Source organism: Patella vulgata, chromosome 9, assembly GCF_932274485.2.
Source record: "Patella vulgata chromosome 9, xgPatVulg1.2, whole genome shotgun sequence".
In the NCBI taxonomy this organism is placed as follows: domain Eukaryota; kingdom Metazoa; phylum Mollusca; class Gastropoda; family Patellidae; genus Patella; species Patella vulgata.
The window spans coordinates 17,197,533-17,223,621 of NC_065887.2; the positions used below are offsets into that span (position 1 = coordinate 17,197,533).

Below are 26,089 nucleotides of genomic sequence, written 5' to 3' on the forward strand. Positions count from 1 at the left end.
ACGCGCAAGTGAATTATTGAAATAAAATTGAACCATATGTTAGTCTCTCTCTCAAACTAACGGGATATCTTGAGGTGGACACAACGAGTATACGGGTGGACCTCGGTTTCCGTCCCATCCGAACTGCTAGACGCATTTCTAGTGGGGACATTCGTTAGTTTACGAGATAGCATAGTTGAAAAGTAGTGAAACTCTCACACGGGAATGTGGGCTAATACCCAGGTGCATTCCTAACATACTATTCCCAAACATGTGTGACATGACCGTAGCTAATTGGCGACACATATGCCTGAAGACATGAAGATCGACTCGGATGTTGGTTTCCAGCAGAGAAGCTCAACCTCTATAATAACCCTTTGATGAACGTTTGGGAATGAAGTGGTTTCAATACTATAAATACTACTCATTTATGAAACATCTTTATCGGTGATACTCTGCGTAACTTGGACAGCTTTGGAAATCGACGCAGACCAAAGATCAATCGTTGACAAATGATCTTTGATTTGCACTGGCTTTTAAACCTTCCGATTATCCCACACTCAGTGAGTGTATTAAATATACGAGTTGGATATTGATCGATAAAAATTGAAGACAGATATAACACCCCAGAATTTATCATATATTTCATCGTCATCAAACTAATCACTATGATAAAAAGGGTCATTCTGGGCCCTGGGAGGTCATCGACATCAAAATCACCTGACTTATTGCACGTATCACATTCTAATGTAATGAAATTTTGTTTAACGTCTTAGTTTTCATCAGCAACCGGGTAATGAACACGGAGCTTACGCTATGTAGTGCGCAATGATGGACCCCCCCCCCCCTCCCATTTCGTTATCCATCTGTTCGGGAATCTTTAACGTCCTGCGAATGGTATTATAATTGACACGAACACTAGGCGCTTTTCCTTGCCTAATCCTCCGCCCAGATTGGAAAACTCACAGAGAAGGGTTAGTAAGCCGCTGCGAGCACAATACTCACCGAGCCACCGCGGCAACCGGAATTTATTGTAGGTTACAGTCCGGTAACGTCGGTCATTTTGGCATGCCACAGTGCTGAAAACCTAGTACTATTGCAGTAATTGATCATTTTGTGGGTAAGAATTTGGTCGACCTTTAAGGTAGATGGTACGATACTATATTTAAATTATATAAAAGTCTACATGCTGTTCTGAATCTACGTATGAATTTAATCTATATTTCTAACATATATACGTAACCTTCTACACGTTACAATTGTAACAATTTACACATGTGCACACAATACTCGACATTTTCTACAATAACCCCGTTCGATACCTTATACCAACAGTGCAAACTCACCAGGGCGGTATGAACAGTTATTTCTGGGACAGTCTATTTTAAGGTGGGGATTTAGAAACCACGAAGTTAGTGATGGGGGTATGCAACCCTATACCACCAAACCTAATCCAGAATAAGCCGATAGATGACATTTTGGTATGGAAATGACCTCCCCAACCAGACTGAACTCCTCCCAACCAATCTGATCTCCTCCCCAATCTTCTGCATCTCTTCCGTAACCGTCCTGATCTACCTGACCGGCATGGAAATAAACAAGACTGTATCCCAAACATCAAATGGTGCAGCATCTGCACAAATCTGCATCCAATCGTCATAAACTATAAAACAAAGAAGGAAACCCGATAGCATCGTTTATCGATAGAAATTAGAATCCGCTGGCGACCTTACAACAAGTTGTTGCATCAAGTATGCATGTGTTGTGCACAATTCTATCAATCCTTGATATTGAAAGACTACCTTTATTCTTTTTAAAACATATTTTACTGCATGAACAGATTTACCGAGATATTAAATAGATCTATATACGACATTACAATGTATCATAGCCAATGTCTGCGTTTTGAAAAATACTAATAGAGATATATTAAAATAAAAACCGCTTCCATTTAATGAAATGCATCAACCATCTTTAATTCTATTTTTTTTTTAAAATCTGAAATCATTTTTAAAGAAACTATGGAATCATTTTTAAACAATTCTGAAATCATTTTTAAAAAAATTGAAATCATTTTTAAAAAAAAAAAAAATGATTTTTTAAAAAAATTCTTAGGTCATCTAAAATTACAATCAGATCATCTAAAAAACAGTATGAAATCATTAACAGTTTTGATATAATGTATGCATATCTGTATACATGTACATATCTTTCCTTATCGGTCACTTTTTGCAACACTCTGGGCGCTCTTTTCGGTTCTTGTCGCTGCTTAGTAGACACCATTGGCACACCTTTGTACTTACACGACTTGGCTGGTTCTGCATTGTATCCTAAAATTTCCATGCCCAATTTTTATAACTTTATAAGTAAGGCATTGTACAATAATTTGACAGTAAATAACAATTTTAAGCCAATTTGTGAAAATCTATTGGTTTCTGTGACAAGCAGGTTTATAACCCTGTACTTTCTTTATTTACGACCAAATCCAAACAATAGTCTATACCTACGTGTGACAAATAAACATTAGTTGTACTGTCGATCTTGTGCCACATAATTATAGGTATTGTTCAATTTACAAAAATAATTTGTTTATTTTTAAATCTTTTGACGAAAGATTAAAGAAGCTAAATCTCTATTCTATGGAACCTGAAATGTACCAAAATAGGCGCATATTAGTTTAATATGAATGAATATAAACTGATTTACATTCAATTTTTAAAATTTTTATTATACTATAATGTCTAATCAGTTATGTTCATCAAAATACGCGAACAGTCCAAAATTGATTGTCAGTCTTTTGCATCTGGTTAGTCTAGTCTACATTTGAAGTGCTGTTGGATATTTCACATACGCTCTGACGTTTTGTCTCGTTCATAAAGGCACCTCATTACAAATGGCACTCGAGACCAGAGAGTGTCTTAATAAATAGTGGATATCAAGAGCCCATACTTTCACGGTAAGATAATGGGCCAATAATTCATGTTTGTATATGTCGAAGACCGTGGATAATACTGAGTTAGAGTCTTACACCCTTTAACTATTGGTACTTTTCTCGTATCATAGGAACGTCGCCCCATTCAAAGGTTGTCATTTATGTCACAATGCATTTAGTTGAATTGTTAACAAAAGCTCTGTGAGAAACTTTACATACAGATCTACAGCGAATAAAAGCAATGCCCTTTGATTGTTGTGAAGTTATAGTCAGTCCTGAAATCATGTAATATATCAAACCAGATCGTATAATTAAGGTTGATCCTATTAGACTGACTAGCAGGAAAACAGTATGCTCCGATGAAGATCCGGATTACCAGAGAATGGTTTTTGATGAGTTAAAATCGTTGTTCCAGCCGCAAAAAAGAACCAACGATGACCTCATCGACAGATTAAGTCACCATTGGACCGTTTTAATACTCGCCATCTTTGTAATCATCATCTCTACCAGCCAATATGCCGGTGATCCAATACACTGTTGGTGTCCAGCTGAATTCTCAGAGGCATATGTGGATTATGCCGAAGCTGCATGTTGGGTAGAGAATACATATTATATACCAATAGACGAAACAGTACCTGTTGATCCTGGCCCAAGAAAGAATGCCCAGATTCAGTATTACCAATGGGTGCCAATAATACTGGCGTTCCAGGCATTTTTGTTCAAACTACCCAACATTATCTGGAAAATGCTACATGAATATTCTGGCATTAATATAGACAAGGTAAATGTCGCTGATTTTTTTAAAAATAAGATTGTAAGGGGTGTTGAATTTTATTACAATAATGCCCGAAAGTGTCTTTAGTAGTGGGACCCGGAGAAAACCCACGAGAGGACAGGTGATCCTACTCCTTGTCACGTAAAAACCACGCCACTTGACTCAATGACAGATCTTATGGAGCAATTCCAGATTCCACGTGCGTTTCAGTATGTAAATGGATTGTTAAAATGTGATTAGAAAGAGATCGGATTTAACATAAATTCGACTCAATCTAGGTAATTTCGGAACTAACACATACAATGGGAGGAAGATTGTGGAGGGCAGGCGACTCTAGTACCACCTTATGATCTAAAGCACACATAAATGGACTTTATAATAGTTTAATATTATATACTTTATAATAGTTTAATATTATATACTTTATAATAGTTGAATAAAACATACTTTATAACAGTTTAATATAACAGACTTAAAATAGTTTAATATAATATACTTGATAATAGTTTAATATAACAGACTTTAAAATAGTTTAAAACAATAAAGTTGATAATAATTTGATATAACATACTTTATAATAGTTTGATATAACAGATTATATAACAGACTTTGTAATAGTTTAATATAAGATACTTTATAATAGTTTGATATAACAGATTATATTACAGACTTTATAATAGTTTAATAGAATAGACAGTATAATAAATATAATATGCCGTTTCATAGTTTAATACAATAGTTTAATAGATCTTTTTAAAAATGTAGAAATTTAATTTTAATTCATTAGTCTCTTGTTTTATGTCCACTAGGTAGTGAAACTAGCCGACAACACAGCAGTGGTATCCACAAAGGACAGAGAGGAAACCATAAATAATTTGGCGTACTATGTTACACGCTGGCTCGACAATTCCAAACAACAAAGGCGAGCAAAAATGATCAAAGGAAAATACAGTGTTATTAAATGGTGCTTCTGGAACAAACATTCTGGAAGGTGTTTAACTTTCTTTTACTTGTTTACTAAATTGCTGTACTTACTCAACGTGGTTGGGCAGTTCTTTTTATTAAGCGCCTTCGTGGGTTACCCGTTCCATAGGCTTGGAATTGATTTCGCTTCCAAAGCAATCACCGAGTCTAGCTTTAGTGGTATTACAAAATTTCCACGAACTACTCTGTGTGATTTTAAGATTCGGCAGCTGTCAAATGTCCAAACATGGACAGTTCAATGTGTATTGTCCATTAATTTATTCAACGAAAGAATTTTTTTATCTATTTGGTTTATCCTGGTTGTGATATCGTTGTGCATAATCTGTGGTCTCTTAAGGTGGATTTTTGATACGTTTTATATGAAAACCAAAGAATCGTTTGTAAAGAGTTACATGGAGACTCTAGAACACATAAATGACGACGAAGATAAGAAGCTCCTTAAGAGGTTTCTCTCTAGTTTCCTGGGTTTTGATGGCCTTTTTATTCTAAGGATCGTGTCACAGAATTCTTCCGACATCTTTGCTGGAGATCTAACCCTGAGACTTTGGGAAAAATATAAACATTCCCAGGATGATTTACCAAATGCAGATTTAGGCATGGATGAGAAATCACTATCTAAAATGAGTGGCATGGACAATGTGTCAGAAGACATGTAGATCACTTTAAAGAATTAGTTTGCTTGATTACGAGGATGCTTCTTATTTATATGATATTAATATTTAAGAATGGAAATGAAATAGGTTTAAGCGTCCTACATTTTTTGCACCAACCGGCATCAAGAGGGACGTTTATGCCAAACAATGGCGTTTCTAGATCGAGTTCTAGTTAAGGTGGAGGTTGAAGGCCGGTCAGAATGTGGAAAAGTGGACCCGTATCGAACTGAAAAAGCCATATCTCTAAAACCCATCAGCCGAGGAAAAGTGTTTGGGACATTCGTAAGCCCCAGTGGGATTACTGCATTATAAATGCTATTCATTTATAAAGCCGTCTTTGTTGATGGCAATTTGAACAGACTTTGAAATCCAAACATGTTTAGCGAATACACCTTTTAATATCTTGAAATCTGGGAAATACTTGTGTAGTGGCCCAAACATTTCATGAACCAGCAGAAAAACCGTTAGAGGAAACCCCAATGTAAAATTTTAATTCAATGCTTAGATTGCTTACAGATAAATTTGCTTTAACATAGGAAGTTATTATAGTTTTAATACAATTTTTTTAAAAATAAACCAACTCCTTGAATTTGTTTTCTGCCGTGGCTCCCATTTATAATTTATTGTTGTACGGACTTTGGTGCCTATCTTTAAAAATCATTTTTGCTTAAGACACAGCTAAAAGCTATGCCCAATTGCACAAAAGGCGTCACCGATGACACTACAACACAATCTGTCTTTCAAGTTTGGAAATGTTAGTTTTTGTTAGTAAACTAGAAAACATATAGATAAATCTATATCAATACAAGTTCCGGTAAAGTGGTAGTCAATCGGCGTCTAGTGTGTCCACTGTCATTCGGCCGAATGATTAGCCCGAATCAAAAATGTTTGATATATTCGGCCGAATTATATTCGCCCGATTGTAGAATTCATTTGCCAATAACCACTCATATATCGAGAAGTGAAGTCACGTAATTCTTTGAAGACATGGTCGCTGCCATGTCTAATCATGTGACGTAAAATGAGATGCAATCGAGTGGTGAATCCAGCGAAGGATTCGCCTAGTGTGTCCACTCATTCGGCTGCAATTCGGCGCCGACTGATTCGGCTAGTCTGCCCACCGCTTAGGACACAGGCCAGATTATCAACGAAATGAGAGGCACCTTATATACAATAAATTCATTACATAGTATTTGAAGTGAAAGTTACATAATTGTAACTCGTGAAGAGTCTTCAACATAAAAATAAGAAACGAAAGTAGAGATAGAGCCAGGACCAAGTCTGGGGAGGGAAGAGGGAGGTGCCATATATTTTGAATAAAGGAACTATACTATAAACCGTTTAAGCAAAAAGTCATCAACGTATTATAATACGTTATTTATATCAGTAACAAACGTCAACTAAAGCCATATTAAATCTCATTTCTAACAAATCCTAATGCCCTTTCATTGGATTATAAACGAAGGCAATACAATAAGCTATTCATAATACATAACTTTACAGTGAATAAAAGAATAAAGTTTTCAAAATATTAATTGTCGTGTAGATATTTATAGTTCATTACTCATGTGGTATAGCAAACAGTCCGTTTCTAATAGCAGTAAAATTATGCAGCTTTATTGTTAAATGTTACACCGTCTGGTTTCAGAAAAAAACGATGGTTTTAACCGATTTAGAATGCGTAGACTGTTCTTTGTTTTCGCTTGAGTAAATCGCCACACGTAATAAATAATGGGGTTTGACGATATACTGTCGGTGTTCCGAACACAGAAGAGAATCAACGATGATATCATAGACAGATTAAGTCACCATTGGACAGTTCTTATACTCGCCATCTTTGCAATCATCACCTCTACCAGCCAGTATGCCGGGGATCCAATACACTGTTGGTGTCCAGCCGAATTCACAGATGCGTTTGTCGATTATGCAGAAGCTGCATGTTGGGTTAAAAATACCTATTACATACCAATTGACGACGAAATACCCCTTATGCCATCTCAAAGAAAGGATGCGGAGATTCAGTATTATCAATGGGTTCCAATAATACTGGTGTTCCAGGCATTTTTGTTTAAACTGCCAAACATCTTTTGGAAAATGCTACATAAATCTGTTGGCATCAATATAGACAAGGTAAATGACATTGTTGTCTTTCTTAGTTTTTTTTAAATAGATTTTGTCGGATTGACCCGTTGTCTTTTAAATACAGAAGTACAACAAATATGGCTGTATGAACTCGTCAGATGAAAAGTGGCATCATGTGAATGTGTAAGCATGATTAACTTGTAATTAAAATACTGATTTCTCTTTTATGGTAGATTTGTTTAAAGGGGTGATGTAACGTTAGATCTATTCCATAAGGCCAACTTCAAGTTTCGCCTAAGGTCACTAGATGCAAAGAGGGCTAATCCTAATCCTAAAACTGAACCTAGCTCTAACCCTAACCTATAATCTCACCAACAATCAAGTGCCCTAACCCTATTTACATATCAGCAACCTTGAGGAAATCTTAAGTTGGCCTTACGATATAGATCTGGCCGTAATGTAACTAATTTAAGGCATTACATTGTTCCGGTTTATGAGTGACTTGACAATCGCGACAATCACTTGCCACCATATCTTCGTCACGAATGTAGAGATTCATTATAGAGTGAAATTTGATAACATCGCCAAACCTATATTCAAATTGAATATCTAAAGCAGGACTAGGATAGAGTCTTTCATACACAATAAACTTATACGAGTTTTATTCACTAATATCTATCTGCTTTGTAAAATTCGTTAAAACGATTAGGCCGTATCGCAGATAAAGGAATAAGGTAATAAAATAAAACAAATGAAATGGGTTTAACGTCCTACTGTTCTGCTCCGAACTGGGCTAATGAAGACGGGCATATGCCATACAGTGTGCTATGAGGGAAATTTTGCCCGGACAGCGGCACTACGGCCTACTCTTATATCGAATTCCAACTGTCAATGGATTTTTTACGTGCACCCCAATGTGTACACAGGACCTCGGTTTTTCGTCCCATCCGAACGACTAGACAGCTTTTCTTGCCAGGCCCTATAAAATAAAAGACAAAAATGTACCATCCGTTTGTTCGGAATAGATCTTATAATAAATATCACACAATATGCAACAACATTGTGAAACAGCCAAACCACATCTATTTCATTTTGTACATGTTTCGACTTATGTTTAATTGAGTGCTCATTCTTTGGCCCCTTTTCTTTAACCCCCAGGTGGTGAAGTTGGCCGACAATACAGCTGTTGTATCACCAGATGATAGAGAGGAGGCCATAAGCAACCTGGCGAACTGTGTTAAACGTTGGCTCGACATTTCAAAACAGAAAAGGCGACACAAAATATTCAAAGGCAAATTCAATGTTGTTAAATGGTGCTTTTGGAAGAAACATTCTGGGAGGTGTTTAATTTTCCTGTACTTGATAACTAAATTGCTGTTCTTACTGAACGCGATCGGCCAGTTCTTTTTATTAGACGCCTTCATGGGTTACTCGTTCCATCGCCTTGGAATTGATTTCTTTTCCGCTGCAAGCAAAGAAGAGGGTTTTAAAGGTATTTCTAGATTTCCTAGAACTACTCTTTGTGATTTTAAGATCCGGCAGCTGTCAAATATCCAAACCTGGACAGTTCAATGTATTCTATCTGTAAATTTATTCAGCGAGAGAATCTTTGTATCGGTGTGGTTTATACTGGTTTTTGTAGCGTTCTTCACAGCCTGTGGCCTCTTCAAGTGGATTCGGGATACCTTCTATGTGAAATCCAAGGAATCCTTTGTTAATCATTACCTGAAGGTCCACGACCAAATACACGACGACAAGGATAAAAAGTTACTTAAGAGGTTTCTGTCCAGCTTCTTGGGCTTTGATGGCCTTTTTATTCTAAGAATCGTGTCGCAGAATTCTTCGGAAATATTCACAGGAGATCTCATCCTAAGACTTTGGAAAGAATATAAACATCCTGAAGATGATTTTGCGAATGGGGATTCGGATATTGATAAAGAACCAAAGTTGAATGGAATGGGCTATGATCCAGACAAAAGGGCGGACACACTTTAATGTTTCAGTAGTGTGGAATTAGTACTTGTAATATTGTTTTAGTATGTTTAATGTATTGTTAGTATAAACCAAAACGATACAACAATAATAGTATAAATATCATTCTTAACCGATATGGCTATCTAACAGTATTTATAATCATGGCTTAGAGAGCAAGGGGTTGGCGGATTATTATAATTTTTTATTTTTTTTTTATTTTTTTAGAAATATAATTACAGTCGACTTGCACGAAAAAATGATTGTTACTATCGATATATTAAATCGATAGAATCCAATAGAAATTTGAATGGTCCGAACTATAAGTAAAATGGGCGAATTTGAATAATCATTGAACCAGAATGTTTTTAAATAAAAATACCTTTAATTGTGTATGGTTTTAATCTCTATATTTAGCCATTATTCTAGGCATGTAGGGAATTTGAAACAAAGTCCATCTAACTACTTGGCTCGGAATGGGGGGTGTCTGCTACAGTATTGTGCAAACGTCGGTCGGACATACCTACGTGAAGGGTGGCCTTGGAAAGTGCCGTTGTGCGTTCGAAGCAAGACAACGTCTGTCCCTTGTAATACCCATAAGGTTATGAACGAGTTTGGAAGTTGAACCCCGGCGCCCTACTAACTGCCAGTCAGTCAACACAAACCGTACTATGTATGTATGTATGTATGTATATATCTTGTCATCATTCCACAGTTATCCTGGGCAATTCCTTTATTACTTGTCCCGCTAAGCAGCGCCTTTGGATTGGAGTTTCAATAGTCCTAAATAATCTCACTCAAAAGCGACGAATTACCTGCCTCCACACCCCGTCCGATTCCCACCCTAAGCTGGACTGGTTTCTAAAATTCTACTGACTATTCTAGCAAGTTTCCCGGGATAACATTTTTGTCTGTGATATCACCCTCGACGAAAGAAGTCGAAACAGGCACTGCTTTTTTCTGTTTTTTCTTTCGGTGTTCCACAAGGATCGGTTTTAGGTTCGATACATTTTATATTATACTCATCATCTGTCAGCAATATTGTTGATAAATATAACCTTAAATTTCATTTATATGCTGAGCTATATACTCAGCTATATATTTATTTTAATCCTAATTACCCATCTTCTTTTAACCTATCTAAACAGCAACTTGAATATTGTATTAGTGAATTTTAATTAGACTATAGATGTCTAAGAATTTTCTTAAAATTAAATGACGATAAAACCGAATTCCTTCCCGAATTCCTTCTATCAGGATCGAAATATCAATTAAATGAACATATACATTCTTACCTTTTCATTGTTATAGGTGATTGTGATATTAACCCTACTGTGACGCCAAACCTCGATAATTTTAACCCTCTATTAGTTGGCTTACCCTTAAATTTATTAACAAAATCCAATGAATAAAAAAACTACTGCTGTTAGATTTATAATCTTAACGAATGGATGGATATACAAATATAACCCCTCTTCTCTTTCAGCTGCACTGGTTGCCCATTAAATATAGATTTTATTTTTAACTTTCAAATGGATTCATAATTTAGCACCAAAGTATTTTATCTGAACTTTTAGAATTGTATACTTCAACCAGAATCCTTCGTTCATCTGATAAATTACTTTTAAAGCAAAAAACTGTAAACCTTAAGCGCCTGTTTTATGCAATCAATTAAATGAAATGAAATGGGGTTTAACGTCCTACTGTTCTGCTCCAAACTGGGCTAATGAAGACACTTTTAATATTCGACTGTTATCATCACTTGTTAATTTAAAGGTCACCGGAAAAGGTTCATAAATTTTTTAAATAATGCAAGTAATTATGTCAACATATCCTTTCCATAAGTATAACACGAACCCGAATGTCAATATTACCTACAACAGGTAAATTTCAACGTTAGCAATTTCCGCCATTCTCCGTGGGTAGTCGTAACTTTCCGTAAATTTGACGTCATTTTAGTCCTTCTGCTCATATTCTAGTCTATATTTCTATGTGCAGAAGGACTAAAATGACGTCACGGATTGCTTATTGAGGGAAAGTTCCGACTACCGACGGAGAACGGCGGAAATTACTAATGTTGAAATTTACCTGTTGCAGGTATTATTGACGTTCGGGCTCGGGTTATACTTATGGAAAGGATATGTTGACATAATTACTTGCATTATTTAAAAAAAAAATTGATGCTTTTCCGGTGACCTTTAAAAGGTCGAAGTCAAAAGCTTCGTAAAGAATCAGCTTGGGTGGAATTCCTGAAATCATTACCGAAACAGACACTGCTTTTTTTCTGGGGTTTTTCTTTCGGCGTTCCACAAGGATTGGTTTTAGATTCGATACGTTTTATATTATACTCATTATCTATCAGCAATATTGTTGATAAATATAACCTTAAATTTCACTTATATGCTGAGCTTTATACTCAGCTATATATTTATTTTAATCCTAACTATCCATCTTCTTTGAACCTATCTAAACAACAACTTGGATATTGTATTAGTGAATTAAGACTATGGATGTCAAAGAATTTTCTTAAAATTAAATGACGATAAAGCCGAATTCCTTCTATCAAGATCGAAATATCAATTAAATAAACATATACATTCTTACTTTTTCATTGTTATAGGTGATTGTGATATTAACCCTACTGTGACGCCAAACCTCGACAATTTTAACCCTCTATTAGCTGGCTTACCCTTAAACTTATTAACAAACTCCAATGAATAAAAAATACTGCTACTAGATTTATAATCTTAATACAAATATAACCCCTCTTCTCTTCCAGCTGCACTGGTTGCCCATTAAATATAGATTTTATTTTTAACTTTCAAATGGTTTCATAATTTATCACCAAAGTTTTTATCTGAACTTTTAGAATTATATACTTCAAACAGAACCCTTCGTTCATCTGATAAATTACTTTTAAAGCAACAAACTGTAAATCTTTCTAGTTACAGGGCAGGTTCTTTTAGTTATCAAGCGCCTGTTTTATGGAATCAACTACCTTTTAAATTCGACTATCAAAATCGCTAGTTAATTTTAAAAAAGACACAGACTAAAACTTTCTTATTTTTAAAGGCTTATAACAAAATTTTAACCAGTATTATTTTGTCTAATGTCTGTCTTGTATGTATTTTTTTTTAGAAATAATTGTTTATTTAGTGCATTTTTTTTCTTTAGCTTTTTGTTGCATTTTACTTTTTGAATATGTGTTATTCATACTCTGTGAAAGGGGCGCTATAAACATTTTGTAATAATTATAAAATTTTATCCATTATTCTTCAAATAGGACAGATTGTTTTAAGAACGGTAGCTCTCACAGTAACCGTTAGTTAGTAAAAAAAACAGTATTTGATTTCTTCAAGAGGATTGTACACATATATACATATGCTGTAATCAGTAAATAAAGGAATATCAGCAGCATTCCATTAGTAACTCTACAGGTGTACGAAACCTGCATAACAGACACAGTTTAATTCTCACGAGACTTGGCTTGGAGTGAGAAATGACGAGAAGCAGGTAGTCAATACAAACCCCGAGTGCATTCCCTGGTCTCAGGTCATGACTGGCTGTTAAATGTATCATCGTCATTTTCGACCCCATCTATTCTGTTACCCCCATTGGTTTCGGACAGCTAATTAATAATTACAAATATCTAGGTTTAAGTACTCTAAGGAATGTTTTTGATAATATTGTTAGTACAAGGTACAATATATATTATTATTTATAGATTATACTACGATAATATGCAAATAGCTCAACACACATCGCGTATTGCACAAGCAAACATAGTCTTAAAATGACCTGGTTAGTATGTCGATGAGACATTGACCGTATCCAGCACCACCCTTTCAAAGTGCGGTTTAGATCGTACTATCAGTGAGCGAGTGCTGTGGTTTCGACTCCCAGCTGCATGTGAATTTAGGGTCTGCCTAATCTGTCGAGTCTGCTATGGATACTCGGATTTCTGTCACTGATATTTTGCCCCAAAATGATGAGCCAATTTCCTTAAAGTGTCGGAAATAACCGAGTTGTTGCGACTAGCAGATAGCTATCACCTGATATCCGGTACAAATGTCAGAGCCACCTGTTAGTGATGGGGGTATTGAATGTATTTGGTATTATCGACAGGTTGTAGTATTTATGAACTACAACAGCCCGAAACCATGATAGCATGTTTGCCATTCCCTGCACTCAGTAATTTAACCCTGTAAATCATAAAACATCCTTCATCTTCTGAAACAATCGCATTGTTCGTATGCCTGTCTCGAAAGATGCAAGTCGGCATGTATAGCTTATTACGCCATAACTTTTATTGTGTGTAACTGCTTATTAAATACCCAGTTTCAGTTTTAGAAGGTAAGAACATCTACTACTACACGCAATCCCAAATATTTGAAATGCATATATCGAAATTCGATATGTCGAAACCAAATATTCGAAAACCAACAAACGGTAAATGAGATAGATCTCTTCTTATTCTTGTTCATGTTAACACTACGCTGTAGATCAGTGAAATATTTTAAATCCGAATGAAGTGCTGATCTTACTTTCATTGCCATTTCTAGTTTAAAGAATTACAATTGATCTAAAAAAAAAGGTGACAATAACGCAATAAATATAGGGGATTTCCCATGAATTTTGATGTCTACTTTCTTTCCGAGTGATCTGCCATAAAGAAAAGAAAAGACCCTTTCTTATTTATTTCTAAAATAATCAAATAAAATATTTTTTTTTGCTACTGAAACTTGTAACACATTTTATTGAACCCATAATAAGTAACTATTTGTTAATTCTCAATTTTCAGAATCATATGTTTGACATTTAAAATGTTTAAACTATGTAAATTTTGAACACAATATTATTTCAGGTAATCTATATACCTATTTGGATATATCTGTCTTATTATTAACAATAAAATATTAGATTGTAAGACATTGTAAGCCAACATTGTAAATGATTTATATAAACCCATATACTAGTATTGTGCAATAAAAACATGTTATTAACGTTCGATCTTTATTGAATTGTTGTTGGACACAATATGTCTGACAGTTTTTATAGTTTAAAAAACTCTCGTTAGAAAATAACACTTTAATAATACTATATAGTTTTAAATAGCTTAAAAAGAATTTGCTGTATGTACATATGCAGGTATGCATTACATTTATAGTATACAATTGTGGTATGGTTGTCAATACATTGTCCTTTGTATGTTATAATGTGACTGACTAATATAAGTTATTACAGCACTAAAATATAAAGATATTAACACCCAGATGTTCAAACGTTGAGAAAGACCCATCAAATTAAGATAAAGGGGTTTCAACGCGTTTTGCATAACACGGGATGTTGGAATTTTACTTTTTTTAAAACTTCTCAAAATTTAAGGCTGATTCCCGATTGGAAAAGGGGTGATATACATGTATATTGATCTATAATGAAATAAATATAAAAAATAAATTGGACAATTCTGATAAATTGGTCAGCCAGCGCATAACCTTGCTATATTATCAATCCGTTCTTGGTGGAAATGAGTGTAGCAATCAGCCTGCCTGCTATCTCCATAGCCGTCCTGGATAAGGGATCTATTATCATTACCTGTCCCCAGAAGTTTGGGCCCTTAGACTGAAACAGTTAGCTTGAATAGCCCATTAGATTCTATAGCTCAAAAGTAACTATATCGCCTTTAATCTAGGGGTGGCTTTAGGCGGACCTTAATCTCTAAAAAACAATCATTCACCAAGGAGATGAAATGGATATAAGCACAACCGAATGCGTTAGTAACATAATGTCGACATGAAAAATACAATGTTTAGTAAAATAATGTCAACATGGAAAATACAAGGTCTGTAATATATAACAGTGTATTGTAGCGAGAGTAAAGGTGTGTAATCTGTCATAAAATAATAATATACTATTGTTAGTTACCTATATATTTGGTTATTTAATAACTGTTTATGCATGTTTACTTTTATTTACCTACATGTTTTTTTATGTTATACTAGTTTACATAGTGACAGCGACGTTTCCCCCGATAGTTTGCTCTCACTTATGGCTTACCGTGTCCGTTTTTGTTATGGGCAGTGGTTCTCAACTTTTTTTGCCAACGGCACACCTTGGAACACATGAAAAAAATAGCGGCACACCTGGCTAAATATATTAGAAAAATATTTGAATGTTGCAAAGTAAAAACATGGTAAGTCAGACGGCATATAACCGTAGACACAGACTAGACCTGGAATCACTTTTGTAGGGCCTGTAGTGACCGAGTCTTTACACCCCCCCCCCCACACACACACACACATCCACCCAAGGGAAAATATCCACGTGAAAAAGGAATGACTGCACCTTCTTGGACCGGTGCGGGTACTACTATTTTAGCCCAATCGAGCAAAGGAAGAGGGGCATACGCCATTCAGTTTGCCATAGGTAAATTTTGCTTACTTCAAATTCCCAATGTCAAGGTTTATTTTTACGTGCACGCCAATGTGTACACGGGACCTTGGGTTTTTTTTGTCCCATTCGAACGACTAGACGCTGTTCCCGAGAAACTTTCCTGAAATTTGATTTCAATATATGATATAGATATAATATACATAGTATAGAAATGCTGTGAAATGAAATGGGGTTTAGCGTCCAACTGTTCTAATGAACTGGGCTAATGAAGACGGGCAAACGTCATGCAGTGTGTAATTAGGAGAATTGTCAGGACATGTCCGAACAGTGGTGCTCCGGCTTACCCTTATTCAATTAGGAGGTGTTCTTGTACGTACACGGCAATGTATACAAATTTTAGTAGATACTTCGATTTTGATTGGCTAAGCATCAAAATCAATCTAATATTATCCAATCAAATTACTAAAATTTGGATTTTATCTTAGTTAAAATTTCCTGAAACAGGCCCCTGATTTAAAATCAATAAAATCAAATGCTTATTATGTGGACAAATGGGGTTCCCTCTTTAATGGTGTTTTTGTAAAAACAAATTATAGTTTATTTCGCTGAAGAATGTGATGGATATTTCTAGCTATATAGTCGCCCATTCTGTGAAGGTCGTGTACTAACATATTATATATATGTAACATACACAGGTAACTAAGTTATATCACACCTTAGTCTATTGTCTAATCGTCAAGTGGTTTTTGTTTGACGTTTATTGAATTACCTCTGTTTTCACCTGGCTGGGGATTAAAATTTGAAATCATTTTAGTCTTGCACAACAACAAAATGTAGCCTGTTTTACTCTGACAGTCACATCTTTGAACCTTAAAGATCACTGTTATCTAAACGGGACGTTGACCGAATAACACGATATACAAAAAATAAATCTGTCTTTTTTTTTTTTATGGAAAATTAGGTTCAGTTTCACACACTGTTTGATTATAGAGGAAAGTCAATGTAAAACACAGACTATTTTCGTTTCGTTAATTAAATGGAGTAAACATAAAATTTGGTATAAACATATTGAACTATTGGATTTATGTATAGGACATCTATTTCATCTCTATTTTTAAAGCTAATGAAATAATCCCAATACTGCATGGAATCCTCATTTTGGGTAAATGGAGTAGTTGCGGCAAGTAATTTTGGAATTTAGATGTTCTTTTGATCAAAATTCCCTTCCCGAATAGCTATATTTTACAATAGGTGCAATATGGTGCGCCCTTTGATCCATGACTATTGTTTGTCCCATGTTCATTGTTTCTCCCGTGCAAATTGTTTGCCCCTAAGGAATTGCACAATTGAATGTGTACTTTCAACTGCACCTTTCGTCTGAACTCAACAACAGTACTGGCACCTGAAACATTTTCTTTTTTAATCTAAACCATCATATAATTTACTCCTTGTATCACCATTTATACAAGAAGGCATTTCTATACCAATCTAATTAATATTATATCCTTATTTCTTTTCGTCTTTATGATTCTGTTATTGCAGGCTAAACATCATAAGATCTAAAATATATTCAAAACGACTACTGTTCAGGCAGTGGATGTGACCTAGGCCTTGCACGAAACTTAGTTTTTATTGTCTGTTTGCCGTATGAGAACACGGCGCGGTGAGTTCAGTAAAACTACAAAATAGAAAACTAAAGAAAATAGAAAGCGAATTGAAAAACACCTGACTCTAATCTGAATACGGATTGCAAAAGATAGAAATGAAATGAAATCTAATGGGGTTTAAAGTCCTACTGCACTGCTCCGACTGGACTGATGAAGACGGGCAAACGAAAGAATACCAAAAACAATTGGAAAAACTATAATTAGCTTGTTTTGTATTTGGCTTGTCCAAAAACTCAATATCATCCAAAATCTTCGACATTGAAAACACGAAGTTTTTTGCAATTTAAATCAGCATTGGTGTTGTGAACTTACCGGGAAAAGATGGGCTTCCGATATCCAATATTTAAGACAAAATAAACATTTTACCATTGGTACACGAATCGTGTACCATTATGCCTTTCAGCGCCATTTGTAACAAGGTGCTCAAAGAATGAGGCTAGACATATTCCACAAGTTATGTCAAACGGTGATATCATGTTCTTATTTGGAGAGCATGCGCAATAAATAATATCGGCGTTGACTAGAATAACCAGATGCTAGAAAATGACTTGCGGTTGAGACTTCTGGCGTATTTCGCCGAACATAACTGATGACAATTCACAGTAAAACGGACACGATTGAATGTAAAACAGTTTATATAAATTCATATTACATTATTATATGAGTTGCGACCCGTTTGTGCCAATTTCTAGGCACAAAATATTAGCGATTTAGCTCCTTAAAGTTGGGCAACATATATAAATACGGAATACAAAATGAAAATCGAATTCGAAAAACATCTGGGTTGTTTTTGCACTGACTTGTCCAAACTTATCTTGTTTGTTTGGTGTACAATATATATATCTCGGTGATATTAAGATTAGACTATATTTAATATTCAAACATATAGATTTAAAGTGTCTCCGTTGTTAAGTAATGTTAATACATATTGGTTACAGGTATATATCAAGCTACTTCTGAACTGAGATTAATGATGGTTTAAATACAATATGTTAAAGTTCCTCAGAAACAAATAAAAATCATTTGATACTTGACTGACCTTAACCCACAAAGATTTTGCTTTTGAAAAGAAAGTCGATGGAGGGGAGAGGGGTGTCACCGGTTTGTTTGTGTCTTTTTCATTGGTTTTTGACTTTTGAAAATCGATGAATTTGTTATTAGTTTGTTAGTGTTTCAAAGCCTTGTGTGCATTCTTCTCTTTTTAATAATCTGATCATGTTGTATTGTTTTATTAGATTATGTCGCCTTGAAGCCATTAGCAATTTTCCTTTTAGCAATATGATCCCTTGCCTTCATATTTGAGTATATCATGACATCACTTCACAGGTGAAACGCACATATTTACATAACGTCAACGTGCAAAACAAGATGGTCGCCATGCTTGACTTTTTCTAACGTTCTTAAAATAGAAAGTCGCTTGACATAACGGTATAAATTCGGGTCAAGGTGTAACTCGAGGACGAGTGAAGTCGAAAATCGTTGACTTTACATTACTAATTGAAGGATGGACTCGTTTTGCAAACCTGTTGCCTTTAAATGTAAAATTTGTGGATGGTCAACGCTGAAATATTTGCTTTTGAATATATATATGCCAATTCACGAAAAATAACATTCCGAGGTACCAATCAAATATATATTATACGTTGAGAAGCAACCCTTATAACCAGTGAAGATTAGACGAACTCCTTTGGTGGTAATAAACAAATTTATTGGTAAACAAGTGGTGTCCTTCGTCGTCTTCCTGAAACCCTTATGTATCGCTGAGAACCCAGTCTAGATGTCCTCCTACTATTAGTCTCCAGCTACATTAGACCTACTTTACGAGAGTTGTCGTCGTTTTCCACAGCTTGTTTCATATAATATATTAAACTTGTATCTGCGGGGTGGAGTGTAAGACTGACCAGACTTACCGAAATAGACAAATACAATATAAGGGTGTTCAGAAGACGTATTCAGATAATCATAATTTTGTACGTGTCACTTAAAAGCAAAAAGCGCATTTTTGACATGCGAATAAAACCATCCGAGCAACTTATACTCTTGCTTTAGGAAAGGCATGCACACCTGAGTAATATATATAATGAGTAATAAATTATAGATATAATTTGACATATCATTCTGAAGAAGGTGTGTCTTCATGACCCGCTTCTTTTAAGAAACTTTGACCTGACGCCTACCTACATACGACAATTAAACAAATACAAACTTACCTACATGTCTACTGCACGTAGGTAATATATAAGGCCAAACAAATTATTATCCATTGGTTGGTTAGGGTGGGGTCGTTTGATCTAGTGCTTTAATGCGTGCGCGTGAAATCATAAGGCCTGTCATTGATTGAGTCAAGATTCCCCGCTTGAACCTGACAAGGAGTAGGGTCGCCTGTCCAACCTCGTGGGTTTTCTCCGGATCCTCCAGTTTCCTCCCACTGTTAAAGAACCCTACGCGCAAGCCAATTATTGAAATAGAATTGAACTGTATCTTAGTCCCGAAATGCCTCTCTCTAACTCTGACGAAGGAAAATAACGCCTTTCTTCTTCACAAAATGAAGTTATAATCGCTTTCTTCGGCAGTTGGGGTTAGAACATTATTATTACTAAAAGGAATGTATTTAACGTCAAATGTTATACCTCTATATCAGCTTCGGCGACGGAACCCCCAAGAGTAAACTGTCGTCCAGAGAGTTGCAGTTGAAGTCAGGGCCCCCAATATTAGTTAACTAGTTTGTGTGTGCTATAAATATCGATTCCAGGTGAGAACTTTATTAAATCTACAAAAAGGGAAAGCTAATAAAGTGGCCGTTAACCCACAGAAATCATTTTGTGCATGACCAGTAAGAAAAAAATCGTCTGGTAGACGTATTCCTCGTATCATGTTGAGATCTTGCTAGTCTGTGAACTTCTAAAGATCATACATTGTCTGGTGTTATGTATTACAGAACAAAAAGACCCGAGAATTAAGATAAAGATTAATTTTAACTGGGCCTAAGATATACCATAGATTGACTAAACTATACTGTTATCAAGTTATGTACTTATATAAAAAAAAATTTGAGCAAGCGAGGTGTATTTACATAAAACTTGACACACATGTCAACACTTTGATGTGATACAAATATATAATTGCAGACATAACCAACACAGGTGAAAGAAATGTCTGATTACATCTTACATTTAGACAACCCGTAAATAGCTAATTTATCGCTTGACTGAACGTTGGAATTTTTTGTAAAAAATTTTTTTTAAAGAAGGACAATAAATTACCCCGAGGCACTATTACTATGACCTACTGAACACCTATTTGTGTCGAGATAACCATGTAGCTGCGGCGTTCTAATTTTCGTTTCTAAACAGCTATTTTAAAAAGTTATCAAATATATAGTCATTACTTCCAAAAGAAGGACAATAAATTATCCCGAGGCACTATTACTCTGACCTACTGAAAACACATTTGTGTCGAGATATCTTGTAGTTGAGGTGTTCTAATTTTTATTTCTAAATATAGCTATTTTAAAACTTATCAAATATAGTCATTACTTTTAAGTAAATTAAAAGTAAAGAAGTAGTAAGGAATGTTTGTATAATTTGGGCAAACTGGCTCGTGTGTCCAGCAAACACTTATCTTTAAGCACACTATAATATGTTTCTTGCGTGTTTGGATTATTATGGTAGAAAAGGCAAACCTCTTTATGTCTTTGCTAATAATTAATACTTTTTAAATAGTTTTAGTAGGCACATTGAAGTGAACTGCCGAAGATTTAGCAGTAAAAATGGGCGTGTTCGTTTCGTTTTATACACATTACACACGACTAACTATCTGTACTTTGTACTTTAATTAGAGATGTATAGCTTTTGTGTTGACACCTCGACAAGATTGGTTTTGTCTGTGCTGTATTATTTACAAGGTGGTTGTGTGTGGGTGGGGGCTGTCTAACACGTGCGCTTTGGATCATAAGATCTGTCATTGAGTCAATTGGGATGGTTTCGATTCACAGCGTGTACGTGACATGGAGTAGGGCTGTCTGTCCTCCCGTTTCCGTCCACTCTAAAACAACCTACTCGCAAGCGAATTATTGAAATAACATTTTACCATGTTAGTCCCGAAAAGGCCTAGTTTGTGTCCAGTGGACGTTAAACCCCATTTCTTATCTCATACTCTCATTATTTACAGTCTGAATAGTATGGAATATTTCATTTTAATTTATCCAGTTACTGAATGCAAAATTACAACAAAACTTTCTTAGTTGTGCGAAATTCTCAAATGATTAAAATTTGAGACGAGACCTTCTAGAAGTAAACATAACCTGTCTTGAGCATGACACCTATAGAATACAATTTGGACATGAATGCCATAATCTGAAGGCGAACGCTGGGCTTATGCGCGCCAGCACAGTCACATAGCAGTAAAAATAAAAAAAAGAGTTAACGACGGCCAAAACAGTCGATTGGCTAGCATGGGTGGGTCAGCGGAGAATAGCCCCATTGCACCCTCCTCAGCCTTTAAAAATGTCCTTATTTATAAGTTACTAGAAGAATGCCCGGCTTCGCTCGGGGGTCATAACCCCGAAACCGGAAGTGGTAGACTAACGCCACCTGGCCTATGTTATTCCCCGGCCCGAGCTACCCCTATACCCCAAATTTCAGACTCGGGGCAGACCTAGTGTAGCCGCCAACCCCGAACAGATAGACAAACGACAGTCACATATATTAGTATAGATTTATCCATACATGTTTCAAATCAAAGAAACTAAACGATAAAATAACGAAATGTTTTCTAAAAATATGCAGGGAGAAGGGAACATGCCTAGGTGGACACTGTCCAAAAACTATGAACTTCGCTCCGATCAAAATTCACTAGCGCTTGGTTAGGACCTGTTGGGAATTCAATTTTATTGTATTTTAATTTATTTTAGTTTCACAAAGCACTTGTTTGTATATTTCAGTCGTGTCATTTAACTACATCGTCTGTTTTGAAGATCAGGTTGACATTAGCGATCGCAATTGTCAAGTTATTTTGGTTTGTTTTGGGTTAATCCCTTGGTGTTTACTTATTACTGCACAGTGTCAACATGAAAGTTAAATAAACATGCATGTCACAACAAAACTAGACGAAATAAGACCAAACAAGCTGCAATCTGCATGTATATCTTAAAGGTGCACTTGGGTTTTTTTTCTCTCTCTGTTTCCGTTTCAGTTAAAATAAATATTAGGCTTACATTCCTTTTTGCTACAACCTGTTTCATAGCATGTGATCATTTATAATGTTTGTTGAAGCATCGGTTCAGTTCGTGTAAATGATAAGATTGAGACTAGAATAGGTTTTACCATTGCACAAGAGATATCGCCTGATATCTGAACGGAAACGGGTTTAAATTCCCATTTATCTGCTCTATCCGGGTTCATTAAAACGGACACACGCCATGCACTGTGCAGTGAGGAAAATTTAGACCTACACTTGTTTCGAATTTCAACTGTCGGGAAACATGAGGCCTCGTTGCCAGGCCATCCGTCCTGCACTAACTACTGAAATGGGGAAATCATGCCGGAATATCACATGAAACTTTCTCTGCCAGTGGTGCAGGACGGAGGGCCTGACAAGGCAGTGTCTGGAACGAACGCGCACGTGAAAGTACCTTTGGTGGTTAGCATTCGTTATAAATGTTGATCGTAGCGCCGATGTCCGCGCAAAATTTACCTCGGCATACTGTATGGCGTTAGTCTGCATTCATTAGTCCAGTAGGTGCAGAAAAATAGGACGTTAAACCACATTGCATTGCATTGAATATTATTGGGTAATAAATAAAATCTCATAGTCCTTGGTTGTTTGTTCCTTTGTTTTCAATGTATTGTTCCAAACTGATATTGGGTGATAAATAAGATCCCACACTTATCTTTTAGGTATTCATTATACCAGCACTCATCGATGAAGCAAATGTCCTTCAAATTTTTATAAAGTTTCGACGTGTGTTGATATGTTTGATGTCATAAATCACTTTAAATCAAAAGTTTATATCGTTATTTTATGGCATCGATAAACTATTAATATTTTTTATTGATTAACAGTATCTTACACAGACTGATAAATCATGTATACGGGAAAAAATTACGGCGACATTTAGAGAAAACTAACACACATATTCCAAAAGCTATACTAAGAAATGGTCCTAAATTTTCGAAAATTAATTTTTTTAAAAGTCATCTTTAAAATTCATTAACCTATCTTGAAAATTCCATAAAATATCTTGGAAATTGAAGAAAACTTGGTGTGTATGAAACGAAGACACGACGGAAACGCACACACACACAAGAAAAACAACAACTATACACCCCCATTTTTGAAGCATGTTGGATCCGAAACTGGTCCCCAAGCGCTACTCTACGATCTACACACATCCAAGATGACTGCAATGACGTCATCCTCTGTTCCTGGACGATATAGTAGGCTCGTACCTAAAATTTATCAACGTATAATTTAATGATTTAGTTGCATTCATTAAAACACAACGACCATCTATATCGAATGTAAACACTGTTTTACTGTTATATCATGGTGATACATTTTGAAAAGTTTTTTCTTGATCATTCTCGAGCACGCACAAAAATATACAACACTTGTCGCAACGTCGCCATATTTTGTATAATAAACCAATTGTATTCCATATAAATGGTCTTTATGTGCAATTAGCAAATAAGAAAGGGTGGGCCTTCCTCTTCTGCATTTCAAAGAGAGAACAGAAACAATGAGCCTACTACTACCAAATCACAATTTATACTTCAGTTTAACATTTTTTACATATTTTACTTGAAATGTGTTAATATTAGCATGACAACAACAGGAAAGTCTCCATAGTTTACGCACTTTCTGTCGAACAGTGGGGATGGAAAAATACCTCACAAATGTTTTTATAATCTATTTATATTCCTGGGCATACCACCAAAGAATAAGAACCAGACATATTCGAATTGAAGTATACATTTTTGAGGAGTTCTTTGTTATTCAATTTTAACTTATCCAATGAAAATATAGAGAAATAGAGAAGGCAGAACCCATTATATCTTTGCTAATTGTTTGTGTGAACACGCTAAAAGAGATGATATGGAATGATTGAAAGACCCGCTTACTCTGGCGACGCCTGGATATTCCGTTCGAGGTGGGAAGAGTTGAAGAGGGGAACGCCCTCTTGACAATAGAACTTAATCTGTCCCATTAATAAAAATTAGCAGTATTAATTAGTACTTATCACCTACAGTAATTAATAAATTAAAAACTCATTACTTTACTAACGTTCTTAGTATTACCTGTTAATAGTGAACAGTTTCATCTCATTAACAAATCATATTCAATTAATTACCCTAACCGTATCTGGTTATAGTTTAAGACATTCCACCTGTGCTATAAACCCACAGTTAACATTGAGTATATATATATACTTCACTAATCAGATACGCCCCTTTTCTAAATACGATATAGATACACCAAATAAACATCTTAAATGTTTTTGATTTCTGAATTTATTTCTCCTCTAAAATCAAACAAAACAGCATCTTGAAATAAATGTGATCAATATTTATCTCCAGACCAAATTGTACTCTACTCATGGCTCTAATAGCCAATATAATACAACCGTAAGTTATTATATTCCCTACTTTCAACACACATAACATAAGACAATTTATTAAGTTCCTGACGTTTTCGTTGTCATTAAGTATGGTTTTACGTATATACTACGCATGGCATTTCGAATCCAAATTTAAATTACCCATTTTACCATGGTATGTTTTCCTGCTTTTAACACATACTTTGAACTTATTATCTCCTGTTTACATTTTTAACAACACAACACGAAAAATCCAGAAACAGTTTAAACCATTGCATAATCCAAGCTAACCGCTATATTGCAAGGCACATTGTTTCATTTTAAACCATTTATTTAAAACCTAATACCGACCCACACGCAACTCGCGAATTTACAAAGGGCCATTCAGTTTTAAATTTTCCTGTGACAAGCCTTTGTCCTAAATTACAAGCTTTCTTGCGATTTACACAGGTTTTTACAAAACAACACGAAAATCTGGAAACCGGTACATTGCTTTAGCTACTCGCTATATTGCAGGACCCCGTGTTTCCTTAAAACCTTCGTTAGAACCGTATACCGACCCACACGCTATCCCGCGAATTTAAAAAGGGTCATTCAGTTTTAAATTTACCTTGGGCAAGCCTTTGCCCTGAACCTAAACGCATTTACCGCGATTTTACACAGGTCCATACCGTAACCGGTTAAACACATACACATTACTTGAACAGAACAGTACATTACATTCATTTACAAAATTCACGTCTAAAACACCCCTCTAGACTTTCGAAATGTTATTACGATCTATGCATCCGAATAATTCTTATGGAGTTTTGCGTTCTTCCTGCCTAGACCAGAGACATCACTTGTTTTCTTTTACCTAGCTTTACTGTTTCAATTTTAGGAATATTATTTATTCCTATGTTTATAGAAAACCCATGTTTCAACCTAAACCTTATTTTCCCCCTATTTACTTAGATTTTCTTAATTTAATTATTTTAACTTTTTATCGTCCTTTTTAACCTTTATTTTCTTTACAAATCCCTAACCTCTAAAATACCATTAAATCTATCCCTTGGT

The 26,089-nt window shown here is 35.3% G+C and overlaps 2 protein-coding genes and 1 long non-coding RNA gene across 3 annotated transcripts; 2 read left to right on the forward strand and 1 right to left on the reverse strand.

The window, feature by feature from the left end:
• The first annotated feature begins 3,132 nt into the window (after nucleotides 1-3,132).
• On the forward strand, nucleotides 3,133-5,899 carry LOC126832035 (innexin unc-9). Its single transcript, XM_050562729.2, has 2 exons — nucleotides 3,133-3,692; nucleotides 4,496-5,899. The coding sequence occupies exons 1-2, from the start codon at nucleotides 3,294-3,296 to the stop codon at nucleotides 5,324-5,326; spliced, it is 1,230 nt and encodes a 409-aa protein (XP_050418686.1). The 5' UTR covers nucleotides 3,133-3,293; the 3' UTR covers nucleotides 5,327-5,899.
• Nucleotides 5,900-6,787: 888 nt separating this feature from the next.
• LOC126832034 (innexin unc-9) lies at nucleotides 6,788-9,769 on the forward strand. Its single transcript, XM_050562728.2, has 2 exons — nucleotides 6,788-7,453; nucleotides 8,564-9,769. The coding sequence occupies exons 1-2, from the start codon at nucleotides 7,055-7,057 to the stop codon at nucleotides 9,398-9,400; spliced, it is 1,236 nt and encodes a 411-aa protein (XP_050418685.1). The 5' UTR covers nucleotides 6,788-7,054; the 3' UTR covers nucleotides 9,401-9,769.
• A 12,421-nt stretch (nucleotides 9,770-22,190) lies between these two features.
• On the reverse strand, nucleotides 22,191-24,819 carry LOC126832044 (uncharacterized). The gene is made up of 2 exons (XR_007684492.2): nucleotides 24,735-24,819; nucleotides 22,191-23,885 (listed from the first exon to the last, which is right to left on the reverse strand). It is a non-coding gene; the product is annotated as an uncharacterized LOC126832044 (long non-coding RNA).
• Nucleotides 24,820-26,089: the final 1,270 nt, after the last annotated feature.